The 26,368-nt window shown below is 43.2% G+C and overlaps 1 protein-coding gene across 1 annotated transcript; it reads right to left on the bottom strand.

Moving 5' to 3' along the window:
- Nucleotides 1-26,368, bottom strand: LOC306926146 (unconventional myosin-Vb; the record flags this gene model as incomplete). Its single annotated transcript, XM_079505406.1, has 35 exons — nt 1-197; nt 586-666; nt 811-985; nt 2,756-3,056; nt 3,489-3,621; nt 3,929-4,018; nt 5,096-5,247; nt 6,039-6,161; nt 6,672-6,780; nt 7,111-7,234; nt 7,786-7,886; nt 8,038-8,175; nt 8,719-8,867; nt 9,061-9,154; nt 9,710-9,925; nt 10,679-10,918; nt 11,350-11,506; nt 11,629-11,949; nt 12,056-12,142; nt 12,495-12,592; nt 13,366-13,509; nt 13,824-13,907; nt 14,624-14,755; nt 15,076-15,216; nt 15,774-15,855; nt 16,317-16,585; nt 17,727-17,839; nt 17,962-18,069; nt 19,095-19,176; nt 19,390-19,533; nt 20,643-20,799; nt 21,609-21,753; nt 25,147-25,315; nt 25,411-25,521; nt 26,342-26,368. The coding sequence occupies 35 exons, from the start codon at nt 26,366-26,368 to the stop codon at nt 33-35; spliced, it is 4,962 nt and encodes a 1,653-aa protein (XP_079361532.1). The 3' UTR covers nt 1-32.

Raw genomic sequence — 26,368 nt, 5'->3', positions numbered from 1 at the left:
TTGTATGTGTGACTAAAGGTACAACTCAGACTTCAGGCTTTGCGGAGGAAGGAGAGCTTAATGGAGTCTGGGATGTGTAAGTGTTCAGCGTGAAGCGCTGGGGGAGGCTGGTAGGGGAAGGTGACGGGGAACACACGCCTCACGTCCATCAGGAGCTGCTGGGAAGGCTGACCGTCAGAGCGCTCCTTCAGAAGACCCTGCAAGAGCCGAGACACAATGGCTCATTATGCACCAAAAGGTTCATTCATTTCATGCATGTTCACTGTGGAGACTTGATGGTACACACGGTACTGTTCAAAACGGTCACTTTTCAGGATTCAAATTCAAAAACGTCAACATTATAGCAGATCTACATGCTCAACAAGCTTGTAGATCTGCTACTTTTGATACTTTTGATCAAGTATAGGGCATTCATTTACAAAAGAAAGTTAAAATATGGAGATAAGGTGTCTGCTCAACAGCAACGAGATATTGCATTTATGACAATGCCAAATTATAACATTATTTAACATAATTTTAAATAAATCTAACTATGAGATTGTAAAAATTGACCTAGCATTTCGACCATACTACCATGGTGTGTACCTGGATAGTGCGGATAAAATTCAGCGTGACTCTTTCTTCAAGGTCGCTGTCGGGGGTGTAAAGGGTCAGGATCTTCACAATCTGTTGAGCCAAGTAAGACATCAAAGACATGCAGGCCTGAGAGCTGAACACACTGGAGTTACACAGTTCATTATTATTATTATTATTAAGATTTTTTTTTTCAACAAACGCAGAAAGAAAGAAAAAAAACAAAGGGAGAGCCACCTGAGGTTTGGCCAGAGCGGTGCAGGTCTGAACAATGGCCTGTGCATCCGCCTCAGTCTTCTTCCCCACCTGCAGCAGCTGGACGGCCTGAATGAGTGGCTCCAGCATGGCAACAGCACCCCCTGCCTGCAGGCCATGGCAACGCAGCCACTCCTCCAACAGGCTCACATTATATCTGGCAGAGAGAAATGTTTTTAAAATAATAACAAAAATGTAAGGGTATTTAATAATAATAATAAATGTTTTACTCTGTACTCTTACATTAAGAACCATGTTTGTGTAAGTGTTCCAAATGATGAGTTGGATTCAAGAAGTGGCTGGCCTTAAGATTATGGTTCAACAATAGTAAATTAAAACACCCCTTAATAGTGAACTATAACAATCCATCATACATATCCAGATATAAGGGTAATCCAGTGGAGTTAGTCTATTATGAAAATTTTAAATTTGCATTAAAAGACATCTCTGTGTATCTAAAAAAAGATCAATAGCTGCAGTCCGGAAACAGTCTCTCCTAACAGGTCTACACATGCATGCAAGGTTTAAAGCAAAATAAAAGCTTATGACTGAAACTTTTGTTAAGCCATGTCCCAAATCTGTGATTTCCTAATCAATTAGCACAATAGAGGGTATGCGCGTGACATCATCATCAAACCCGGAGGTTATGCAGGAATGCCTGCTGAGTGTCAAAAATCTACTTTCTGGCCTTGACAGCCCATGAATCCAAACAGAAAAGTCATATCTGAGTGCATTAAACAACATTAAACAATGTTAAACTCACTTTGCCTGTTGCTTTGCCATTCGATTTGCCACTCGATGTGCTATTCACTTTAAGCATGCGCATACCCTCCAGTATGTAGAATTATAATGTTCATATTGTTCTGAACATGTGTTCTACAGTACATTCCAGTTGAAGAAATCGCACATTGAAGCTTTAACCTTTTTCTTTTGTGAAATATGGAAGTCCATTTTGGAAGATGCTTCTGAACATGCATTCTAGTTTGACCAATTCAAACACTCTTTAATTGCTAGTTTGACCACTTCAATGAAATATAGCCAACAACCAAAAACAGCAAGCTCACAACGCTTGTAGCTATAGGCTATTCTCAGTGCACGGCATGATTCCAGTGGATTCCAAAATGACTGAAATAAATCGTGGCAAACATTAATTGACATGCATGTGTCCATCTGTGCACTTGCTTGCATACCGTATCTGCATGCCTCGTCTGCAGCAGCACATGTCTTACCGTATCTGCATGCCTCGTCTGCAGCAGCACATGTCTTACCGTATCTGCATGCCTCGTCTGCAGCAGCACATGTCTTACCGTATCTGCATGCCTCGTCTGCAGCAGCACATGTCTTACCGTATCTGCATGCCTCGTCTGCAGCAGCACATGTCTGTCCTTACTGTATCTGCATGCCTCGTCTGCAGCAGCACATGTCTGTCCTTACTGTATCTGCATGCCTCGTCTGCAGCAGCACATGTCTGTCCTTACTGTATCTGCATGCCTCGTCTGCAGCAGCACATGTCTTACCGTATCTGCATGCCTCGTCTGCAGCAGCACATGTCTTACCGTATCTGCATGCCTCGTCTGCAGCAGCACATGTCTGTCCTTACCGTATCTGCATGCCTCGTCTGCAGCAGCACATGTCTGTCCTTACCGTATCTGCATGCCTCGTCTCCAGCAGCACATGTCTTACCGTATCTGCATGCCTCGTCTCCAGCAGCACATGTCTTACCGTATCTGCATGCCTCGTCTGCAGCAGCACATGTCTTACCGTATCTGCATGCCTCGTCTCCAGCAGCACATGTCTTACCGTATCTGCATGCCTCGGCTCCAGCAGCACATGTCTGTCCTTACCGTATCTGCATGCCTCGGCTCCAGCAGCACATGTCTGTCCTTACCGTATCTGCATGCCTCGGCTCCAGCAGCACATGTCTTACCGTATCTGCATGCCTCGGCTCCAGCAGCACATGTCTTTCCTCAGCAGCAGGCTGTTGAGCGCTGAGGCAGCGATGAGGTAGGTGAGCTGGTGGAAGGCCTGCTCCACCAGGCTGGCGGGCAGAGCCTGGCGGGACAGGGCAGTGTGCAGGGCCCCCAGTTCCCTCAGCACCGACGCCATTGTGGGGGCGTCGGACCCCACGCCCCGGGGGTCTGAACCCGCTCGCTTCCTGGACCCTCCCAGTTTGAGAGCAGCAGACCCAGACAGGCCCGGTATGGTCTCACTTTCTAACATGGCTGTGACTGTGGGGGAGAGGGAGGGTAAGAACATGTACTCAACTCCCAGGTATTGAGACAAACTATAGATACTCCTGGTCAAATTCGACTCTGTCGAATTTGTACTTACTTTAAATTTGACATTTTCCATCAATAATCAATGATTTTCCATTGAAGAAAAATCTGATTCACGACACATTGTGAGCTTAGCTAGGTCGGCTAAATATCGACTATATTTTAAATAGGGCTCAAGTGGTATATTTCTATATTTTTTGCCTTCCAAGAGATATAATGGAGCAAAAGTAAAATATTTACTTTGAAATGTAATGAAGTCGAGTATACGACTATATCAGAGTATCTGAGAACCACTCAGTAGGGGGTCCCCGGACCCCCTACTCTGAGAACCACTGACCTATAGAGTAGGGGGTCCCCGGACCCCCCACTCTGAGAACCACTGACCTATAATGTTCTGGAGACGTGCCTCCGTGATGGAGAGGAGCTGCTGGTAGGTCTGGATGCACAGGTCGCTGAGGGTTCGGCTCAGGTCACTGAGGTCGCAGGTCAATGGAACCAATGCCTCTGACCCCAGGGTTCCAACCTTATGGGAATCAATAACACTGCAATAAGAATCAATAATGCCGCTTTTAATAATACATTACTATTCTGCTATCCTCCTCACATTGTTTGCAATGACCAGTGGACACTCCTGATTAAATATTGACATGCTGTTCATTAGCCGATCTGCGGCCAGCAGAGTATTATAGGCCTGCAGTGCACACAAGGTTTTTTCGTGTTACCAGGCAGCCCAAAGGTATCTCAGCCACGGTCGTCTTTGTCCAGTGGATTATAGAGGCACAGAATTATTTACACATTTCTTGTTAGTATGGTAAGATTTTTACCTGCTTTGTCGAGTGCTGGGTCAATAGGTCATTCAACAGACAGGTATTTTTCATCCACAGTGCTGTCATATCTATATCGTTATTATGTTTCTGCAAGAAGATAATAGAACAGAAGTGTCAGTAATTGTTAAGTAATTAACACTTCTGTGTGTGTGTGTGTGTGTGTGTGTGTGTGTGTGTGTGTGTGTGTGTGTGTGTGTGTGTGTGTGTGTGTGTGTGTGTGTGTGTGTGTGTGTGTGTGTGTGTGTGTGTGTGTGTGTGTGTTGAAGAGAGATCTCAGACAACAAATCATATTTTCAAATAATGTCAATGTCAACTATGTGGATTATAGAGGTACACATGCTGCCATTGCAACTCATTGGTTGCTAAGATACAGAGTTGGCTGGGAGGCCCCACTGCCCCTTGAGCGGCATCTGTTTTCATTTAAGTTTTCGTTTCCCTTTTGTCCTTGGTGGAGGGTGTACGTGTAGCATTAGTGTTACCATGCGTGTTATACCTGGGATGGTAAATATAAAGAAATGCCTTTAAGTATAAAGACAATAACTATGGTAGTTTGCTGTTCTGCTTAAAAATCTTGAAAGTGCTTGAAAATGTTTTAATCTCACAACATCACAAATCGTCTCTTCCGCAGGTCCCTGGCACAAAAACTTTTTCAGATCGGGGTCAAAAAATACTTGGCACAAACAAGTTTGAGAACCACTAACTTAAAGGAGTATTTCACCCCCCCACCCCCCAAAATAAATCCAGCAGAATCTCTGGTAGGAGAGGAGTCCCCGACTCTGCCAGTCATCAAATTATTGGCTGATTATGTGATCACATGACGTCAGGGATAATGTGTTCCGATTTGTGACTTCTGTAAGAGCACTAGAAAAGTGTGTTTTGAAGAAAACACAAAAAGGTGTACATGGTTGCATCATGATAAAAACAATGTCGATAAATATGGTTCAAGAGTTATGGCCCAAAACGTGAATATATATATATATATATATATATATATATATATATATATATATTCAAGGCTTCACGGGGTGTGTAATTGATAGAAAATAAGTCATGTTTTGGGTGAACTACTCCTTTAGGTAGCCAGGAGGCAAGCTTCTCTCTGTAACAATGCATACACTGTCACAGTTAAATTGTCACAGATGATGACGTTAGTGTTACTGTTACCTTTACAGCTCCTTTCATGCCAGTGACGGCAGCGCTACAGAGTGAACGTGCACGAGTCTGGTCTCCACTGCAGTCAGCCTGGCGCACACACAGGAACAGCACACTGGCCGGCAGACCAGGGGGCAGAGACAAGGCACTGTGTCCACGCACATCTTAACCACACACACACACACACACACACACACACACACACACACACACACACACACACACACACACACACACACACACACACACACACACACACACACACACACACACACACACACACACACACACACACACACACACACACACACACACACACACACACACACACACACACACACACACACACACACACACACACACACACACACACACACACACACACACACACACACACACACACACACACACACACACACACACACACACACACACACACACACACACACACACACACACACACACACACACACACACACACACACACACACACACACACACACACACACACACACACACACACACACACACACAGTCACACACACACACACACACTCACACAGGTCATATTCACACAATTTAAGTCTTAGCTATTGCCCATTGTATTAGATTTATCATACAACACACAAGTCACAAAGTATCTGAGGATACGTTTAAGGCTAAGCAGAGCTTTACTGGGGTTAAGTTTAGGAATAGGGTTAGATTGTTAGGCATAGTTTTACTGAGGTTACGTTTAGGAATAAGGTTAGGGTTTGGCATAGATTTGACCCGGGGGAGCATGTTTTGTATTCCTGTGAGCTTGTAGGTCTGTGATTATCGCTATTTTAGACTTTTATATTTTATTTTATTCTTGTTTAAATGTTCACCTATAATAACATAGTGACTCCGGGTTGAAAGTGGTCTGGTTACAAATGCAGCTGTTTGAGTACAAATAAAAGATAATATGACTTCTCACCTGTGATGAGGTTCTTGATGAGCTTGGCCTCATCTTTCTTCCTACATTCCAGCAAGCAGGTAACTGCCACTGCTTTAGGTTGGGAGGGAGTAGAGCCTTCTGGGGGCAACGATGATGGGAGGACTGGGTGGAGAAAACACCATAACACAGACCAGACAACAGGGGAGACAAGACAAGACTACACAGCTGTAAATCCATGTGGAAATGTGTTGTTTTTGCTACCATGAATTGGGCTTAATGCATTAGAGTTTATACTTCTCTGAGTTGTTGAATGAGGAGGCCAGGTAATTGGATGCTTATAACTTTTCACTAACTTCTGATGTTTTAAATAATGATTTTCCGGGGACAGTGATATGAAAGAAAGCAGTTGTATTGCTGTAGTAGTAATGTAAATGTATCACAATGTGTCATGAGTGGAGTCCCTTTATCACCTCCATATCGTCTCTGTCGGGTGGAAACCTCACCAAAACTGTTTCTTTTCAGGACTCAAATTCAAAAATAGAAAAAGTAGCAGTAGTATGATCAATTAGGATGTTAATTTATGAAAAAACACAAAAGGTTAGAATAGAGATAGTAGGTTTCTGCCCTACAACAACGTTATGCTGATGTGTATCACAACCAGTGATATCATACCTGTTTGAGCCAGTAGTCGTCTGACTGTGACTGTGCTTCTCAACTCCTTTACCTCTCTTCTTAGTCTCACACACTCCTGTTCTCGTGCATCGAGCAACTCCTGCACATCCTGAACGCACACACACACACACACACACACACACACACACACACACACACACACACACACACACACACACACACACACACACACACACACACACACACACACACACACACAGTTGAAGGTTTTATGACCTATGGGGTCATACACAGACAATTTCCCAGAGTTAATTTAACTCAGTGAATGTACTAGTCAAATACAAGAGCGCTACCCCCAAAACATGCCCACCCCAAGTCAAATCCGGCGACCACAAGGTATTCCTAAACATAACCTCAGTAAAACTATGCCTAAACCTAACCATATGAACCTGTGAGGGCTCAGAGTTTGACAGTGTACCTGATGCAGTGCCCTAGAGGGAGGATCAGCGAGGGCAACATCTCCACGCGGCTGTGTGTTCCCCATAGACTTCCTCTCCTTCTCCCACTGGCTGTGCTGGCTACGGAGCTGGCCCTCCAAGAACCTGACCAGACACATTGGTGGAAAAGAAAAGCATTCTATAGGGCCCTATCTTGCCTTAGCCCTTATGCCTAGCTGGGGTCGCACTTGTAAAGATTTGGCTTTTGGTGACTAGTTTTTTAATGTTGGCGTAGTGTTAGATATGGGTATAATGATTTCAAAAAGCTGTGCAAACGTATTGGGAGCGCCCATACTGACATATCTAATAGTGGTTTCATTGCAAACCGACCACTAGGGGGCGAGCCAAATTAGTTTGCAATGGTTTTTGAAAACCTTATGCCCATACCTAACACCATGCCAACATTCAAAAAGTAGTTAAGAAGCATTTTAGCTCATTTTAGCCACCGTGGACGTGGCCAGACACGAGTCTGCCGGTGCAAAACAAATTGCCCTCGGCATATCCACGCAGTGTGATATTAGTATTATATGGTCAAGCCAGGCTACACATACTGTACATATAACATTCCTCAGCACTTTAAATGTACTTAGTTACTTTACACCACTGAATACTTTGTATATATGAAACAGCTTGTTATGGTGAAATGTAACACTGACTTGTTGGCTACTCGAACAGCATCATAAGCATGTCCCAGGTCCTCTCCTCTCATCTTCACTGCTGTGTCTTTGGCCACGCCCATCCTCTCCATTAGCGGCTCCTTAAAGCAATAACAAACAAGCAATCAGAACCAGAGTCGGTAAACAAAATGGCTGCCACTGCTAAGATCTAGCTTTATATTCTCTCACCATGTTTGTCTCGGCGCCCAAGATAGGGACACTCCACTCATGGCTGGCAGAGGTTACACTGACCCTGCGGACCTCCTCTGGAGAGGTGGGTGTAGATGGGAAGAGCGGTGGGTTGGAGAAGGACGGGGACATGGGGGTGGGAGAGGTGGGCTCCCAGCCCACACTCTGGGTGGAGTCAGTTCGTCTGTGACCCTTGGCATGCTGCCATGGGCAAAAGAACACTTTTAAACTTTTCAATATTTTAACCTTAAAAGGGGCTGTGATATTTGGCTTTTGTTCAAACAAGTGTTAATAAATAGTGCTTTATTCCAGGGGTTTTCAGCATTAACCACTTCAACCCTACAGCGATCTCTATTCTGAAGAGAACATTGGACGGAAATAGCAGATCTACAAGTTCACAGCGTGAGCTTGTAGATAGGCTATTCTCTGAGGTGAACAATTAAAAAAGAGCAAGTACAGAGCTAAAGGTCAGGTTTACTAAGTATTGATGGTTTAAGTGGTAAAATGACTGAAAATACACATTAACATGAATCCAACATATTAAGAAAAAACAATCTATGAAAAGCAATAATCTGCAAAACAATTTCACACACAATGTAGTGGGGGGGTCAGGGGACCCCTGCTTCATCTCTCTCTCTCTCAGCTAAGTGGTCCTTGGCCTGAAAAAAGTTTTTCAGGCCAAGGACCACAGACATTCAAAGAATATAGCAGTGGTCCACTGCTATATTCTTTGAATGTTTGTACCTCTGTGATCAGGCTCATCTCCTTGAGGTTGTCGTATCTCTGCTCCAGTCTTGTGAATTCTCTCAGCAGACCCTGGTACTTCCTCCGCTCATCATCCACCTCAGCCCTCAGAGACTCCCCCGCCTGGGACACAGCGTCACGTACGCACTCTGCACGCGCGCACAAACACGCGCGCACAAACACGCACGCACGCACGCACGCACGCACGCACGCACGCACGCACGCACGCACACACACACACACACACACACACACACACACACACACTGAGACTGAGAAAGAGAGAACTTCACTATTGATCAAAAGAAAATCCTTCAGGACAGTGGAGGTTGGGTCACCTACCCTCCTGTCTCTTCTCTTGTTCAACAAGACGTGAAGTGAGTTCCTCGTTCTCTTTCGCTAGACGCTCCCTTTCTGTCTGCAGGGCCTGTAGCTCCTATGTGTCAAAGAAATTGAGGGAAAAAGGTGTGAAATAGTAATACAAAGCATCGCAACACAAACAAATACACATACACGTCAAAGCTATTCAACCGGGTCCATGTAAAAACTCTGTATGTCAGGCTCTGCTTCAGGGGGGTTTGTGATGTCAGATTCTGGGTCATGCTTGCTCAGTTAAATCTGTAGTATCACAGGAGCAGTGGATACGCAAGGCCGTTCAGTGACTTTGACGAGTGCTTCCAAACTCCAACACTTAGAAAAAGAATCACCTGCACAGAATTTCTTGGCAGAAAGTAGCTCATAACATGTCTACGGTGGATTTTTATGAGACAAAAGCTTGACAGATTGAAAGAGGATAATTCAAGCTTGGCCTAGAGCTGCAATGTTGGTGAGTTTAACGTTGCTTAATACAAGCAGATCGCAAAAGCAAACTGGATGAATGGGGAGTCAATGGATTATGGAGGGTATTGCAACTCTAGATTCATCCCATTATAAAAAACATCTAGAGTTGCCAATTGCGGCTATATGCGGTGGCTGGCTGCATCTACGGTACCTGTGTGAGCCGTGAGATCTCCTGAGCGGTCTTCTCCTCTGCCCTCCTCTTCTCCTCCATCTCCTTCTCAGTGACCACCACGGGGACTGGATGCAGAGTGACGTGCTGTTTTTGGCTCTCCAGCCTCTGCAGCGCCCCCCTGAGGGCGTCCAGCTCTGCGCTGTGGGCCTCTCGTTCAGCATGGAGGGTCTCCTTCAGAGCGGCCCTGTCCCTGGCCTGGACACACCCAGCACAAACAGTGGTGGAAAAAAGGTACTCACGTTTGTTACTTATACGTAAAAGTACCAATACTGCAATTTAGAAGTACAAGTACAAGTTTAGAAGTAAAAGTCCGGTAAGTAAGTCCAGAGTAAAAGTACTAAAGTATTGGTATCAAAATTTACCTATTGTGCAGAATGTCCCGTTTCAAGTTTTCTAAGGTATAAAAATATTTTGAAAAAATAATAATAGGGTATGTTTGGTAATAATAATCAAAATCTACAAAAAAACTAGTAACTACAGTTTTCACATAAATGTAGTGAAGTTTAAAAGTACTGGAAATTCGAAGTACAAATACCTTAAAATTGTACAGTACTTAAAGGGGAATACCACTCATTTTCAACATACTTTTGTACACCAAGTATAGTTGTATTATGCAAGTATAATAAAGGGTTAGTTGTTTAATCAGATTAATCAATTTAGTGGATTATTTAAAAAATATATATTTCATGTCGATTCGTTGATAATACAGATATGATATATATAAGAAAAATATTAATAAACCTGCTTCTCCATTACTAGATTAACCTACATGAGCACGATTAAGTTTAATTGGTTCTAAATATCGGTTTTGAATCTTGATATATTTTTAGTTAATTGCCTAGCCCTATCATTTATTTCAACCCAATAAATGATATAATTAATTTATTTCAATTCCTTTTATTTTTTACCCCGCCCAACCCCTTCCAAGCTCAGCTGCTGTTCACCAACCTGCTGGTCGACTCTCATTTGTAGCTGCATCACTTTGACCTCCATGCCCTTGTTGAGTTCTCTGTATTTCTCTACCGAGCGGGCCTCTGCCTTCAGCTTCAGCAGCTGTCTCCGGGCGGCCCTGCGACGCACGCAGCACTGCATCAGCACCACCGCCGACCGCACGCGCCTATAGGCCTGCCTCGCCAACCAGCCACGCACCGTTGACTGCAACAACACCGCGGCCCGCTCTGCCACCATCTGCACATGTCAAAATAATGATATCATGTTTTTTTAAAGGGTCACTGTTTAAGACAATATGGCTCTATGCACAGCAGCTATATTGGAAAGAAATTGGGCAGGTCTTATCAATTATACTAATGAAGGCTCTGTTCATTATTCAGGTCAAACAGAGTCAGGGTGCTGATATTGTGTAATGTTGGTTCACTGGAAACACTCTGCTACACCGGTGGGTCTGAAAGTGTGGTCCAGGTACCCTCATGATTCCTTGAGGGGGTTCCAAATGGCCCCTTACGGAGTTACAGGTGTGTAACTTGTCTCTGAGAGTGTACAAATGGAACCAAATGGAACCAAAGGAAGGAATTAAGAGGCCCGATTTCTTTCCAATATGGCTGCTGTGCATAGAGCCTATTAGCAAATCACTGCATGGGTCGCCTGCTGATTGCCGTTACCTGTTTGTGCCTGCGTCGGGCCAGTGTGCCCCTGGTGAAGGCCTGGATGGTGACGGTGGCCTGGCGGATCATGAGGAACAGCTGTCTGATCGCTACCATGCGGTAGGTCTTCTGGATCACCAAGGCTGCCTTGGTGTAGTGGATGGTCATGACCAGCCTGGAACACATAAGATACAAAGGATCAAAATGAATGTAGACCTTTTCGTCCGGTCGGATGCACACAAAGTGAGTGACACCCACAGCCACAACTGTGATTTCCATCTCTCTTCCCAACCTCACCGTCTGGCCAGAGCTCCCCTGCAGTATCTCTGCAGGGTGAGGGTTGCCCAGCGGATCCTGGTGTATTGAATCCGTGCCAGCCATCCTCTGACCCAGCTCTGGATGATCACCCCGGCTGCCCTCAGCCTCTCCGACCTCAGCCTCTCCAGGATAGCCACCTGGCCCGCCCGGAAAAACACCTTGGTCTTGCCAAAGCAGTACTGGTCCGGGTCGGGGATGAGCTCGGGCAGGGTCTGTCGGCATGAGGTGTGGGCCTGCTCTTTGCTCCAAGTTCCTCGGAGCAGAACGCGGTACCGCCGGAAGAACTCTTCATATGTCCATCTTGGAAATATACAGACAAATTAGGTGCTACAGGTACTACAGTATGTAGACTAATGTTTTAGACCTGCAGAGTAGCTAGTGAAGAATGTCTGCCAGAGCCGTGTACCTGGATGGAAAGCCTGCTGCACTGATCCGAATGGTCTCCAACACGCCACAGGCTCTCAGCTGCTGGACAGCCCTCTTAGGGTCGAACCTGGCAAGGAAACACTCTGTTGTATAGCAGTGGTTCTCACACTTTTTGGAGGCCAGCGCTGCCGTCCTATTCGATATCCAGGTCTCTTACCATGCCCCACATCCAATTACATTTAGGCTAGGTTTCTGCTCTTAAAATTATTAATTTGACAATACACCATTTCATATTATTACTCTGGGCTGTCTTGAGCAAAAACAAAAAAGTAGACTATTAGAAGCAAAATTGTATAGTTTTAAAATAGGTTACCATTGTATTACTGCTCCTGCAAGCACCAGGGTCCAGTGCACATAATTCTAATTTTCTGTAATTCTGTCTCAAGCAAATACACACAAATGTAGTGTACAGTACTTACATGAAAGGCTCTTTGCAGTCGTTGGGTTTGATACAGCGGACATAGTGAGGAGTGGTGCTGTTCAGAGTGTCCATCAGCAGCTGTAAGGACTGACGGAACTGCAGTGGACAGATAAAGACAAGCCCAACAGCCCGAGGGAACATCTAAACAAGTGATTCTAAAACTTTTCAATTTCAAGGACACCCAGTTTTATTAGGCCAGTGGTTCTCAAAGTGGGGTCCAAAATATTTTAAAAGCAGAAAAATAGAGATGGAGGTCCGCAGCCAAATACATATAATTTTGGGGGTCCTTCACTAAAGGACAACTTTAGATTTTTTCAACCAAGGTTCATGTTTTAGGTTGTTATTAGAGAAAGTAAAAGATGAGTGTTCTTTTTTTTTCATTTGCTGCTTTCTTTCGTTTTAGGGATTTTAGCTGTTTTTGACAGGGGGGCGAGGGCATTCGAGTATGGGGCTAAATATGTATTTTTTTTACAAAATATTATAGCGATTTCTTTTTTTTATCATTTACTATAGTCATACTAGACCCCAAGAAAATACATCTGTGTCATAGGCTCAATATGTCAGGTTGACACATTCAAACTGACATATTGAGAACAAATACATTGAGAACCAACTGTATTAGGCCATCGACCAACATTTGATATTATGTATGAAAGGAGCCCCAATCTATAGTAATTCATCTTCAGTGTGAATTCAACTGCACAAATAGACCTGCTGAAATGTGTACACACACACTGTAACGATACAGGCCCGTAAAGCGTCCATTTGATTCTAAAACGAGCAATCATTTAGCTGGGGATTGAACGCTCAGGCCAGGGATCCAGGGCAGGGAGTCAGTCCAGTCAAATGGACAGAAGAAGACCACTAACCTGGAAGCCCACAGTGAGTTTGTGTTCCCTGTGAGCTCTCTTCCCCGAGCTGATGCTTCCATTGGCCAGAGAAGACTTCCCACCTGACAGGGACACACTGCCCTCTGCAGGATCCTTTTGAAACAGCTCGGCCACCAGCTCGGACTGAAGCATGTGTGGGCCAGCGTGTGCACCCCATACACACATGCACACACACACACAGACACACACACACACACACACACACACACACAGGAAAGCAGTAATTTTATCGATGACCAAAAGATTTGTGTGTAGTACTGTGTACAGTATATTATGCATACAGTTCATACACACACAAAAAGCGTGTGTGCGCATGGCACGCACACATATAAGAAAAATCGAGGAAATGTGTGATTTGAAATGTGACTGATTTGAAGGGGAAGGTCACAAGGTCAGATATCAGATATATGTGATAGATAGAAAGATAACATAATTACCTGACTTGCTCTCAGAATATTAATGGGTTCTTCAAACACTGTGCCACGATTCTTGTCTAAAAAGCTGTCACATTCATATTGGACCTGACAAGAGAACCAAAACAAGTTAACAAACAATCTAGCTGTATGCAGAGCACTTATCGTCTGTGGAAAAACTAACACAATAGGTCTTTTTACAAAAATACATTCCATCAGTGATTCCCAACTTGTGGGCCGGGGACCACAAAATGCCTGCGTTTGTTCACTTTGTTGTAGCCTCTCTGAGGCTAGCCCCTAAATAACTGGGAAAAACGCTACGATTTTAATGATAATACTTAACAATATTGTAAGAGCCATTTGAGCCATGTATCTATTTGTATGTCACTGCAGGGCTTGTCAATCAAGGCCCGTGCAGGTACTGCTGACAGAGTAGTCTTGCGTGTAGCCAGACAACTATTCCACAAGAATTGCGAGAGGCAACAGTCTGGCAACGCAAGACCACTGACAGAGGCAAACAGTTTTTAGTGTTTAGTGTTCGGAGGGCTCGTGGTCTATAATCTTTTGAATGTTATGTTTATTTATATGCTGAAGTATAGGACTTTGGATAGAAAATAAATCTATTTCAACTGAATGGACACATCTGGTCTTTTGAGCACACGTCATTCAAACCTGGCTGTCGGTAACCAGTAGTGCCTATTAAAGTACGTATAGGGACTTGGGCGCTACAAATACTGTAACACTATTTTCAAGTGTGATCTAGCATAGTTTGGATCATGTGGCTAGAGGAGATAGGTTCACAGTAACATCTCTTAACTTCTTACCGTATCAGCAAAATGCAGTATGATGAAAGCAGTGTTGGACATCCGAGGTTTACGGAAGTTGGGATGGGGCTTGCTGCTCTGGTGTTGGTCATAGAGCTTCCGTGCCCAGCTCTCCTCTGTGCCCTTGGGCATCTGATCAATAAATGAGAGGCTACTCATTACTTATGAGGATTGCTCTAACAATAAGAGTGTCTTAGTCTGTCTTATTTCAACAATGTTTCCCCATGATCGTCATGGAAACAGCACATTGTAGTTTCAGAATCTGTATCAATCTTTGCGTGCGTGCGCGCCGTGCGTGCGTGCGCGCGCGCGCGTGTGTGCGTGTGTGTGCGCACGTGTGCAAGAAAAGGAGTGAGATCTCAAGGTTAGACAGAGACCGGCAGAGAGAGAGAGAGAGAGAGAGAGAGAGAGAGAGAGAGAGAGAGAGAGAGAAACCAGAGTGCATGACTGACCCTACACTCCTCATCCAGCAGATCCAGCAGGCCCAGATGTCCCTCTATGAGAGCGATGCAGGGTTGGTTGTCACTGAACTCTATTCTGCTCCAGGCCAGTTCCTCTCTCACATACTCCTCCTGCTCCAAGTGGAACACATGCTGCAGAGAGACACCACACAGACCATGGTTGACCCAGGTCACACGTGCAGACAGGCTGACTAAATGGGATGTCACATGAGGACACTATATATATATATATATATATATATATATATATATATATATATATATATATTGCTGTCAGGTGGAAACCTTGTATGTCCCAAACTTATTGGCCATACAAAAACTTGAATTATGAATTGCTTCTGGAAGTCTATGACCGTGGGTGGGTTTGAATTCTTAACTATACCTGTCGTCATAGAGCTTGTCAGCTCTATGACAAGCTCTATGGACCATGCATGATGCATAGAGGGGTGTGGTTCCCATGTTTTCCACTTTTAGCTTGACAAAGACTCAAGTCGGATTGAAACGTTGTCACTATTGTGACAACGTTTTAACTGTTTTGGTGTAGACACACACACACACACACACACACACACACACACACACACACACACACACACACACACACACACACACACACACACACACACACAAACAAACAAACAAACAAACACACACACACACACACACACACACACACATTTCGGACTCACCCTATTGAATTGCTGCTGCAGTTTCTCATTAGCATAATTTATACAGAATTGCTCAAAACTGTTTCTGTCAAAGGTCTCAAACCTGCCAGAGAGAGAGAGGGGGGGGGGGGGATGACTGGTTTATTATAGCTTGCTAATAATTAGATGACATTATTTTAAAGACCATTTTTGACACAACCCCAACTCACACACTGTGGATGATAGTTTTATCCCTTTAACGTGGTCAAAGTGGGGTGGGGTCCTTGGGGGGGGGGGGGGGGGGGGTTCGAGGCGTACCAGGGGGTCTTGTTACTATAGCATCACATTCATTTGACCATTGAATCACTTGAACCACATTTTATACTTTGGATATTCTTCAAATGCAGTTACAAATGTTTTAATGGAAATCACACAACGTTTCGTCAGGCTTTCTTTATAAATGCAGATGCAATTTCTTTGCATCTGCATCTGAGCCAGTCTTGCATCTTTTATTTTGGAGTGCCGCTTTTTCCATTTAGTTGGCTTATGAGTTAACCATTGCTTTAACGTCTCTCCCAAACGCACCCATAAATATCCAGCACGCCGATGAACGACTTGGGTTTGGCTCTTTGGGCGCGCAGGGCCGAGTTGAGCCTGTGGACGGTCCAGGTGAACAGCTGACCGTAGATGTGCTTGGCCAGGGCGTCTCTGGCCTCCACCGCCTGCTGACCAGACATGGGTTTGACCAGCATCTCTCCTCCTACAGCCAGCCTGCGGTGGCACAACCAGTGGGCCATCTGAGGACCTTCTACCCCCAGCAGCTTGGAGAAGACAGCCAGAGAGCAATCCTTCCCCTACAAAGAAATACACAGGACATACATACCATTGCTATTTTTTGTTTGTTTGTTTGTTTGTTTGTTTGTTTGTTTGTTTGTTTGTTTTTCTTTCCGTAAATTAATGCCATACTTGATCATACTACAGTACAGCATCACACAAAACAAAAGTATCAAAAGTAGCAGATCTGGCCCGGGCTGGCCTAGCGGTCTGGGCACCCAGGCTGGTAATCCTGGTAATGGTAAACCTGACAACGTGTTGTGGGTTCGAGTCCCGATCCTGACAACCTTTGCTGCATGTCTTCCCCCCATCTCTCTCCCCGTTTCCTGTCAACCTACAGTAACTGTACATCTATCAAAGGCTTTTAAAAAAAAGTAGCAGATCTGCAAGCTAGAAACATGGCACGAAGCGATGCGTTTTTATTTTAGTGCATATTTTCATTTGTCCGAATATATGAAATTAAATTAAATTAATGAATGACAGAAAGCATCTATTGGAAGTCAGAAGCACGCTTTACCCTTTTAGACCTGAGTCCGATTCTAAAAAAACTTCTAAAACTTAACCTAAGGTTTCTGAAAACCTTCAAATTTGTCTTCAAATTTTTTTTAAATCACACCTGTGCGAAGTGAGGGCGCTCTTATCATTATACATCATCGATCATACATCATCTCATGAACAACTGAATGTGATTGGTTAGCCGATTTGCTCATCTACATATGACGTGAATTTTCCCTTCATTGTCAATGGCATTTAATGTTTGTGTTGCCACACATTTACGTCATATTTGACCTAATTTCTCCTTTCATTGTCAATAGCAAATATGAGACGTGTGTGGACAAAAGCTGTATATAGGAGGGGCTAGCACCCCTCAAAAATAAATAAATAAATGTTGTTGTTACATGTATAGCAATAACTAATGAGACACAGAGGTGGCATCCGGATTCAAAGGTAAAACAACGTTAGCACCAGGTCTAAATGGATTAAAGACTACGGCAAGCCCACAGAGATAGACATTTTTGCATAGCTGGAGTTTGGAGTATGCAAGTATAACATTTTCCATCAAGCTCAGTGACTGAGACACAGCCTAGTATACATCATTTGAAACAAAGGGACACACATTGCTGTTTCTTGGAGTGATTGCACCACTCAAAAAATACGTACATCAATGTAACTCCGATCACCACCTCTGCCACTTGCTTGGATGTTGACATTCCCCAAGTGCAGAACAGCTGACAGGATCCTGAAGAGCTCCATCTGTTGGTCATGCTGCACACCTGCAGTGTTAAAAAGAGAAGAAAAAAATAATTTTGAATGATCTTGATATATCAATCACTTGAAATATTAACCCTGGAGCAGGAAGAAGATGAATTAGTGAGTGAAAATAGTCACGTTATACCCAGGACGGTGAAGGCATTGCGTGTGCGCTCGAGGTCCACCTGATCATCAGTACCAGGTATCACCATATCTCCTCCCTGGTTGGTATAGCGGAAATGTTCAGCAGCATCTGTAGGATTTATACCCAAAGCACTCTTTGAGCAATACATTGATGCCGTCAACATTTTAAAAGTAAGACAATATTGTCACAAGCAGGGGTTTCACCAACTAGTCGACTAGTATAACCACTTAGTCGACACTTGTGGCAGTAGTTAAACTAGTTGATGATTTAAAAAATATATAATTTGAATTATTTATTTTAATAATTCAGGGCAGTATATCTACAGCAGATATGCAGCTGTAGGAACTGAAATATTATCGTTCTCTTAATACATGTATGGATAATTGTTGTCAAACAAATCATAGTTGTCAAATGATGTTGTGCGTTCAGTGCAGGACGCTCAAACAGACTCCTTAAATCACACTGCACATACACTAACGTTTGCCTATTCTATATCATTTAACCCTTTAATGGTTGTATCTGAGATGTTTTTTATGACAATTGTTTAAGTGTTAATGGATGAATAAAATGTGATTTATATCCACTACTTTGTTAGTAGTCGACAACTATATACTATAGGCTATAGAGCGTCGCAGTCCCGCCCCCTACCCTGGACCAGGAAATGATTCTCCGTTCATTTTCCTCATAGACATTTCAGAAAGTATTTATTTAAAGACGTTTACGCCGCGGACAAAGCCAACTCGAGTCGTGACAACTCATGACAACAAACACAATTTTTTGGGCCGAACAAATAATTAGAAAGAAGAAAAAAACGGTAGGTTACAACACTTTTTTTGTTGTTTTTCTTCTTTGTAATTATTTGTTTGGTCCAAAATATTGTTTGTGTTGTCATGAGTTGTCACGACTCGAGTTGGCTTTGTCCGCGGCGTAACCGTCTTTAAATAAATACTTTAAGAAATGTCTATGGGAAAAATGCATTGGGATTCATTTCCTGGTCCATGGTAGGGGGCGGGACTGCGACGCTCTATAGGGCATTCACGAATCACGACTACTGAATTGTAACCGCTATATCCCTATCTTCACTTAGTTGACAAGGCAAGCATACTGTATATCAGACTATGGTGAAGGCTCACCCAGTTTGAGAGCCCTCATCTCGGGCAGCTCTCTGGATGCACACAGTTGATAGAAGATATGGTAGTTTCTCTCGGCTGAGGCCTTACAGTACATACACATGAATACAGTTACTGAGAACAGATGCGTTGTTAAACTTCAAATTAATTCATTTTCCTTTCGGAACACGTGTTTTAGCAGTTCAAAAACAACATACAGACACAATATTAAGTCGTATGAATCGGGATATAGCAGCGTCATTTCAGTTGTAAACAAATCAGAATGTGAAAACTCTTCAGCAGCCAGGAAATGGTTTACCTGAAAGACAACTCTTGACTTTTCCAACAGATAGGTCCTCATGTTTGCCCCGATGATGTCCCCCTTGCTGCCAAAGCCAATCTCGATGTACTTCCCAAATCGACTGCTGTTGTCGTTCCGGGTGGTTTTAGCATTCCCAATGGACTGTGTAAAATAAAGGAACCCCGCATAATGGCATCTGTTAGCTTGATTATATAACAGGGGTCTTCAACAAGAACCCCCTAGCTGAGAGAGAGATGAAGCACCTAATATTGTATAAAATTGGGATTTTCACTTTTTCATAGATTTCATAGAACTTCATAGACTTAATTAACTCCGTTAAGTAACTTAAACCAGTGGTCAGGGGACCACCAGTTATCCTTGAGGGGGTCCAGGTGGTCTCCAGCTAAAAGGTGGATAGTTAGGGAATCAAATGGACCCTTATAGTCATAGATCTGTAACTGATGAGATTGGAAAATGAAACCAAATGGATCCTTACAGGTCCATTTGGTTTAATTTTACACTCTCAAGAGTTACATTATTTTTAAACCTTAAAGTTTTTAGGGAATATAGAACAATTGTAACTTTGATCAACTTTGCCTGTTATCTCTCTATACCACTACCACATCAATACAGCATTGATGGAATTGTGATAATCTTATCCAACAATAACAAAATATTCTAAGTTTTGGATGTGAGAGGCTACCGTAAATGTCATCTGGTGGTCTGTGGCTCAAATGCTAACTAAATAATGGTTGGTTTACTATGAAAACCTGAATTTCATGTCAGTAGCCCGTCACGCCTCGTGACACGCTCCATATATGGCTGTCTCCATGTATGAAGATCACGACACCTCATCAAACCCTGGATAGCCATACATGGAAATGACTGGATCATCACCTAGATCTGCATATATGGAGCCGGCTAGCAACTCTACATCTGACCTCACGGACACCAGATTAATAGTTTAACTCCTGCTTCTTAACTGTGCCGTATTAAGAAGCTCTGTTGTTTCAGCGCGACCTTGCCCTTTAGGGCCTCATCAAACCCTGGATAGCCATACATGGAGAAGACTGGATCATCACCTAGATCTGCATATATGGAGCCGGCCAGCAACTGTGCCGTATTAAGGGCGAAGTCGCTTCTCGGCCTCAGGGCGTCTTACTGGTATGAAAGGTATGAAAGTCACCCCCAGTTGAACACCGCTGCTCATAAGCCCCTCATAATAAAAGCTGTGGATTTCTCATCATAAATGCTTGGTCCATCATCATCACCTCCATGATAGGGTTTGAGGCCAGAACCTTCTCCTCTACGCTGGTCTGCTGAGAAGCGCCTCCCACCACAGCAAAGTAGCGCATGGTGAACTTGGCGGAGACTGTCTTTCCAGCGCCCGACTCTCCACTGATAATGATGGACTGGTTTTTCTCCTCCCTGTACACACATAGATAATAGGAGTGCCGTTAATCGAACTAATCAATTCAACTTATCATTTAAAAAATCACACCCGTGTTAACTGAGTGGTGCAACTACACATTTATTGTTATAGTTACTGTACTGACGTGATATCTGTGATGTCAGTGACGTCACATACTAACCATAGCAACCATGCTCGTTTTTTTGGTTGCTAACCATAGCAACCATGCTTGTTTTTTTGGTACGAACAAACACGGGTACACGGGTACAAAGCCAGTTGTTGGAGTGGTTTGCACCACTCAAAAAAATCAATACTATATAACCAGTAAGACGCCTGAGGGCGAGGAGCGACCCTAAAGGGCGAGGTCGCGTGCACTGGCCATAAATGGAGCGTGTCTTGAGTGTACAGGGTGTGATGAGTGAATATGGAGTCTATGCAGATGTCAGAATGATGCCCGAAGTCGGTGGGACGAACCCGTATTTAGGCATGCCCAAATCTGGAGTCTGGCCCGGGCAGAGGCCTTTGATGTCAGCTGTGTCCCCTTGTATATGCCCATATATGTTATTTGTTAGGCATGCCCAAATGTAGAGTCTGACTCTGGCAGAGGCCTTTTGTGGCGATATGGAGTCTGGCCCGGGCAGAGGCCTTTTGTGGCGGTTCTGGATAACCGTGGGTCCGACCGATTCGACATATGGGCTTAACTGCGACAGCAGGTCGCATTTACTATGACATCAGGGATATCCATACCTGATGATGTCATTGTGTTTTAGATTAGGACTCCTGATTTCTCGTTTTTTTTGTTTTACCATGACCTTTGACCTCTCACCTGGTCATTGTACGGTAAGCCTCCTCAGCCACAGAGAAGATGTGGGGCTCCATGTCAGCCATGTCCTGACCACTGTAAGCATCCACCACCTCCTCTCCATAGATGGGCAGCTGGTCATAGGGGTTGATGGCCACTAGGACGATACCTGCAAGAGCAGGAGGAGGAATTAAAGGGATATTTTACTTTCAAAATAACTTTTGGTCATTTCATCATCTACTCAGGCTTATGTGAACACCCCAGACAGTTTTTAAGTTACTTCAGTCAGTATTTAGATATTTGATATTCATTTTAGCTGCCCCGCCCCCTTCCTATACAAACCCATTATAACTTAAAACTCATTCATCGAAAATACCCAACCTATTTTCTGTTGACTGATAATGTCCTTCTAATATGTGATTACGTGGTTTGTCATTTAATTTATTTTTAATAATTCTTTTTGATATTGTGAGGAGGGGGGGGGGGGCTGGAGCTGGAGGAGGTTTGTTTCCAACATAATTATTAAAAATAAATGAAAACACAGAACGGCCCCCTCACGTATTAGAAGGACAATATCAGTCAACAGAAAAAAGTGTAGGTGTTTTTGATGAATCTATCATGGTTAGAATCGGGTTCGAAGTTATAATGGGTTTGTATAAGAAGGGGGCGGGGCAGCTAAAATGAATATCAAATATCCAATTACTGAATCAAGCAACTGAGTAGACAGATGACAGTAAAATGAAAGTGAAATATCCCTTTAAGTAACTAGTATGTACATTTACTCCAGTACTCCTGGTGAAAGAAGTAGAAGTATCTTTATATAATTATATAATTATATAATCTTTTGTGCCATTTTTACTTCACTCGAGTATTTCCAGTTTTCAATACTTTTACTTCTACTCCACTATATCTCAGAGGAAAATATTGTACTTTTTACTTCACTGCATTTGTTTGAAAGCTTTAGTTAGTTTATTTAAATTTAGTTTAGTTACTTTGTATATTATTACAAAACATAGAGTATCCACTTCAGCCCTATACTTTGGCTATATGATAATAGACGATCTACAAGGCAAGCTCACAACGCGTCACAACGCGTCACAAAGCAGCGAGGTATTCAGTGAGTGCAGTCTGGCAGTGAATGAATCCTCTATGAACTTTAAACATAATAAAGATGGGATTACGAGCCCTGATCACAAGCACACGACAGCTGTCTGTCAGACCAACAAAAACCACTAGGATCACACCCATCTGCCTTTCACCCTCTCCGGCATTCTACTTGTTTTTCTCAACCTGTGGATGGATTTGAGGGGGGTCCCCAGATGACAGTAAAGTGACAATTTAAGGACTTTTAATACCTAAAAATAAATAAAAATCACACTCCTATGAAGTGAGCAGCACTCTTATCATCCTACATCACATTCCGTGCTCATCCAATCAGCTGAGCACATTCCGTGCTCTTACAGACACACAAAGCTGTGCTTAGGAGTGGCTAGTGCCTGCATCAAAAGTAATCTGGACAAACATTGGCCAAATTATCAAATAATATACAGCATTGTGAGTTTGTAGATCAGCTATTTTTACAATATGTGTTGAACCAAGTCAAACAAGTAAGACGCGCGAACGCGGGAAGCGAACGCAGCTCGTAAATTGCAATAACAACAATTAGAATAACATTTTTATTTTACGTTTTCTTTTTTTTTAAAGTTGTCTACTGTGTGTGTGTGTGTGTGTGTGTGTGTGTGTGTGTGTGTGTGTGTGTGTGTGTGCGCGTGTGTGTTTTTTTTTGTGTGTGATACAGCTGCGCCCTCTGGGTGGCGGGTGGGTGGTGTCACAGCGTGACACACAGACAGACAGTTCTGCCTGGGTTACATAGTAATCGCTCATTGCATTCGCAATTAAATGTAATGCTTCAAGTGCTTGTCAAGGTGGGGGTCCCCATTTCAAATTATTGTGAGAACACTAATGTTCTACTTTACAACGGATGCGGTGCCGGCATGGAGAGATGTGGAATCAAGCTCCTTGAAGTTACCATTCCCCCTTTATATTTACTCAGATACTTATAAAAACCTAAAAAGAATTACAAGCAATCCTATAGTTAAAACAATGATTGAAGTCTGGCATGAGGTCAATATATTTTTGGGAGAACTTCCACGTCTCTCTTGCTTCAGCCCAATTTGGGGTAATAATCAATTTGTGCCAGGTAGAGCTGATGGGGGTTTTAAATTATGGGCTGATAGGGGAATGGGTCAATTAAGGGATGTATTTGAGAGGGGTAGGGGGAGTATGCTCTCGTTTGAGGACTGGTCATTAAATATGATATCCCTCGCAAACACTTCTTTAAATATCTGCAACTGAGGGATTGTATTAGAACTTGTCTGTGCTGGAGAAAGCTTTGGTTAATGACCCATTCGGAAGGGGGATAATATCTGACTTTTATGCTCTGTTGGTTGACCTTTCTCTGGAGTCCTCGGAAGATAGGCTTAATGCCTGGAGAACAGATATTCAGGAGGATTTAACAGTGGATTACGGTTTGTGCACAAGCTCAATCCCAGACTGGGAATTATTTTATTTATTTGTTATGTTTTTTTTGTGGCTTTTGCCTTTATTTTATATTTTTTTATGGAGGGACAGACAGTAGGCTGACAGGAAATGGGGAGAGAGATGGGGGGAAGACATGCAGTAAAGGCCGTCGGGATCGGGAGTCGAACCTGCGGCACACTGCCAGACTGGATTACCAGCCAAGGTGCCTGGACCATTGAGCCATGGCCCAGGCCCAGACTGGGAATACTTGTCTAAAACATCAACAATACAATTGGCTTATGAGAGTGTACATCACACCAGTTAAACTTAATAAGTATAATTGTAATATTCCGGATGTATGCACCAGATGTGGTGAAGATAGAGGCACATTGTTCCACTGTCTATGGTCCTGTCCAAAATTGATGGAGTTTTGGGGGAAGGTCGGGCAGGAAATACAGAAGATTTTGTCAATAAATATTGTACCAGAACCAAAATTCTTCCTGCTCGGTCTATATCCAGAGGGACATAATATAAAGCGTAATGAACAAATGTTTATAGATATATGTATTTTACAAGCTAAGAGAGTGATAGCATTGACCTGGAAGAGGCCAGACAAACCAAGTATTACACAGTGGTTCAGGGAATTGTCATTATGTTTACCTTTGGAGAAGATTACATACATTCTCAAGAAATGTTTCAGGAGGTGTGGGGTCGTTTTATAAGATATATTAATTTAAGAACAGTAATTTGTCACATTTAATGGATGAAGCTGAAGAGGAGTAGTGCTGTTGTTGTTTTTCTTTTTTGGTTTTGTTTTCTTTGTATGAGTAATTCTATGTTCATTGTTGTTTTTTGTATATTTGTATTGTGTGGAAAAAGGAAAATCAATAAATACATTGTTGAAAAGATATATATATATTGTGGGGGTCACGGCCTGAAAAGGTTGAAGACCACTGCTCTACTTAAGGGATTTCCCCTTTAATATTGATATCTTCCTGTCTCCCTTTTTGTCATCTCTCTCTCTCCACCTGGTCCCTCTCACCACAGTAGGTGTAGATGCTATTGTAGTCCAGGAAGCGGACACGAAGGTTGTGGAGCACCGCAGGCTCATGGAGGAAGCTGAGAGCAGTTAGGTCATTCTCTCCCTCAAGGATGTCAGGGTTCCCCATAGGGGGGAGATTAGCGGCCGAGGCCACAGGGTACTGCACCTCCTGCCAACAGAGACGGGGGGTTAAGGAGCTGTAAGAATATCAATGCTACTCGTTGACGATGCTACCGTGTTTGTGTGCGTGCTTCTCTCTCTCACCCTGCCATCTGCGAGCTGTAGCAGTAACTGTTTGTCTCCAGGGCTGTAGTCTTGAAGGAGCTGTGCTGAAATCCAGACTGTGTCTGGGTCTGCAACCCAGACACTCGCTCCCTAACAAAGGAATAGACTGCCTCATGTTAATTGTTTGTGTAAGAACAGAGAGCAAATGAGTTTGTTGGGGGACAGAAAGCCAGCCAGCCAAGCTAAAAAGAGCACTTTCCGACATACACTGAGGATGAAAACAGAATAAAGGCTGAGGGCTAATTTACATTGCGGTCCCCGTCATCAAAAAACACTAAACAACAGTGCAGGTGACAGTGGAGGAATCATTACGTAATTCATTTTCCTTTCTGTATAACTGTACTCGTGTTAAATTGGCCTGTCACACCCAGGCAATATATTTGTCAGCGATCAGCATAAAATGCTCTTAAACGGTGTTAAAAATTAACATTGGTCATCCCTCTGTGCCAGTCCTACTATGGATTAGTTATTACACTCCATGAGGCTTTTTCTACAGTATGTCTTCACTGAAGATTCAGTTTTGGAAAATCTGTTGTTTTTTTCTCTCTTTTTTTAAATTAACATTTCTTTAGAATAGAAAACAATGATAAGGCTGACATTTGGGTTGAGAGAAATGAGTATTGATTTCTCTGAGGGATGTGACCAGGTACGCAAATAAATAGAAAATCAATAATCTGTTTAAAAAATGAAAATGAAAAATGAATGAATGACAGCGGTGTGCAAATGCAACAAAATCTCAATGTGTCTCATCACAAATAGGAACATGGATTTACTATGTTACCAATAACTGAAATTAAATTTGAAATATTCCACATCCATGCATTTGTTTGGATAAACAACAAAAGCAATTAATATGGCACCATGAAAAAATAGAAAATAAATCTCCAATTCACTCCTCATCAAACCTTACCTTGCAGTACAACTCCACTGTTTCCAT

The sequence above is a fragment of the Electrona antarctica genome, assembly GCF_951216825.1.
Source record: "Electrona antarctica genome assembly, chromosome: 7".
NCBI lineage: Eukaryota > Metazoa > Chordata > Actinopteri > Myctophiformes > Myctophidae > Electrona > Electrona antarctica.
The sequence above is the reverse complement of the archived record's forward strand: the minus strand, read 5'-3'. Positions and strand labels throughout refer to the sequence as shown.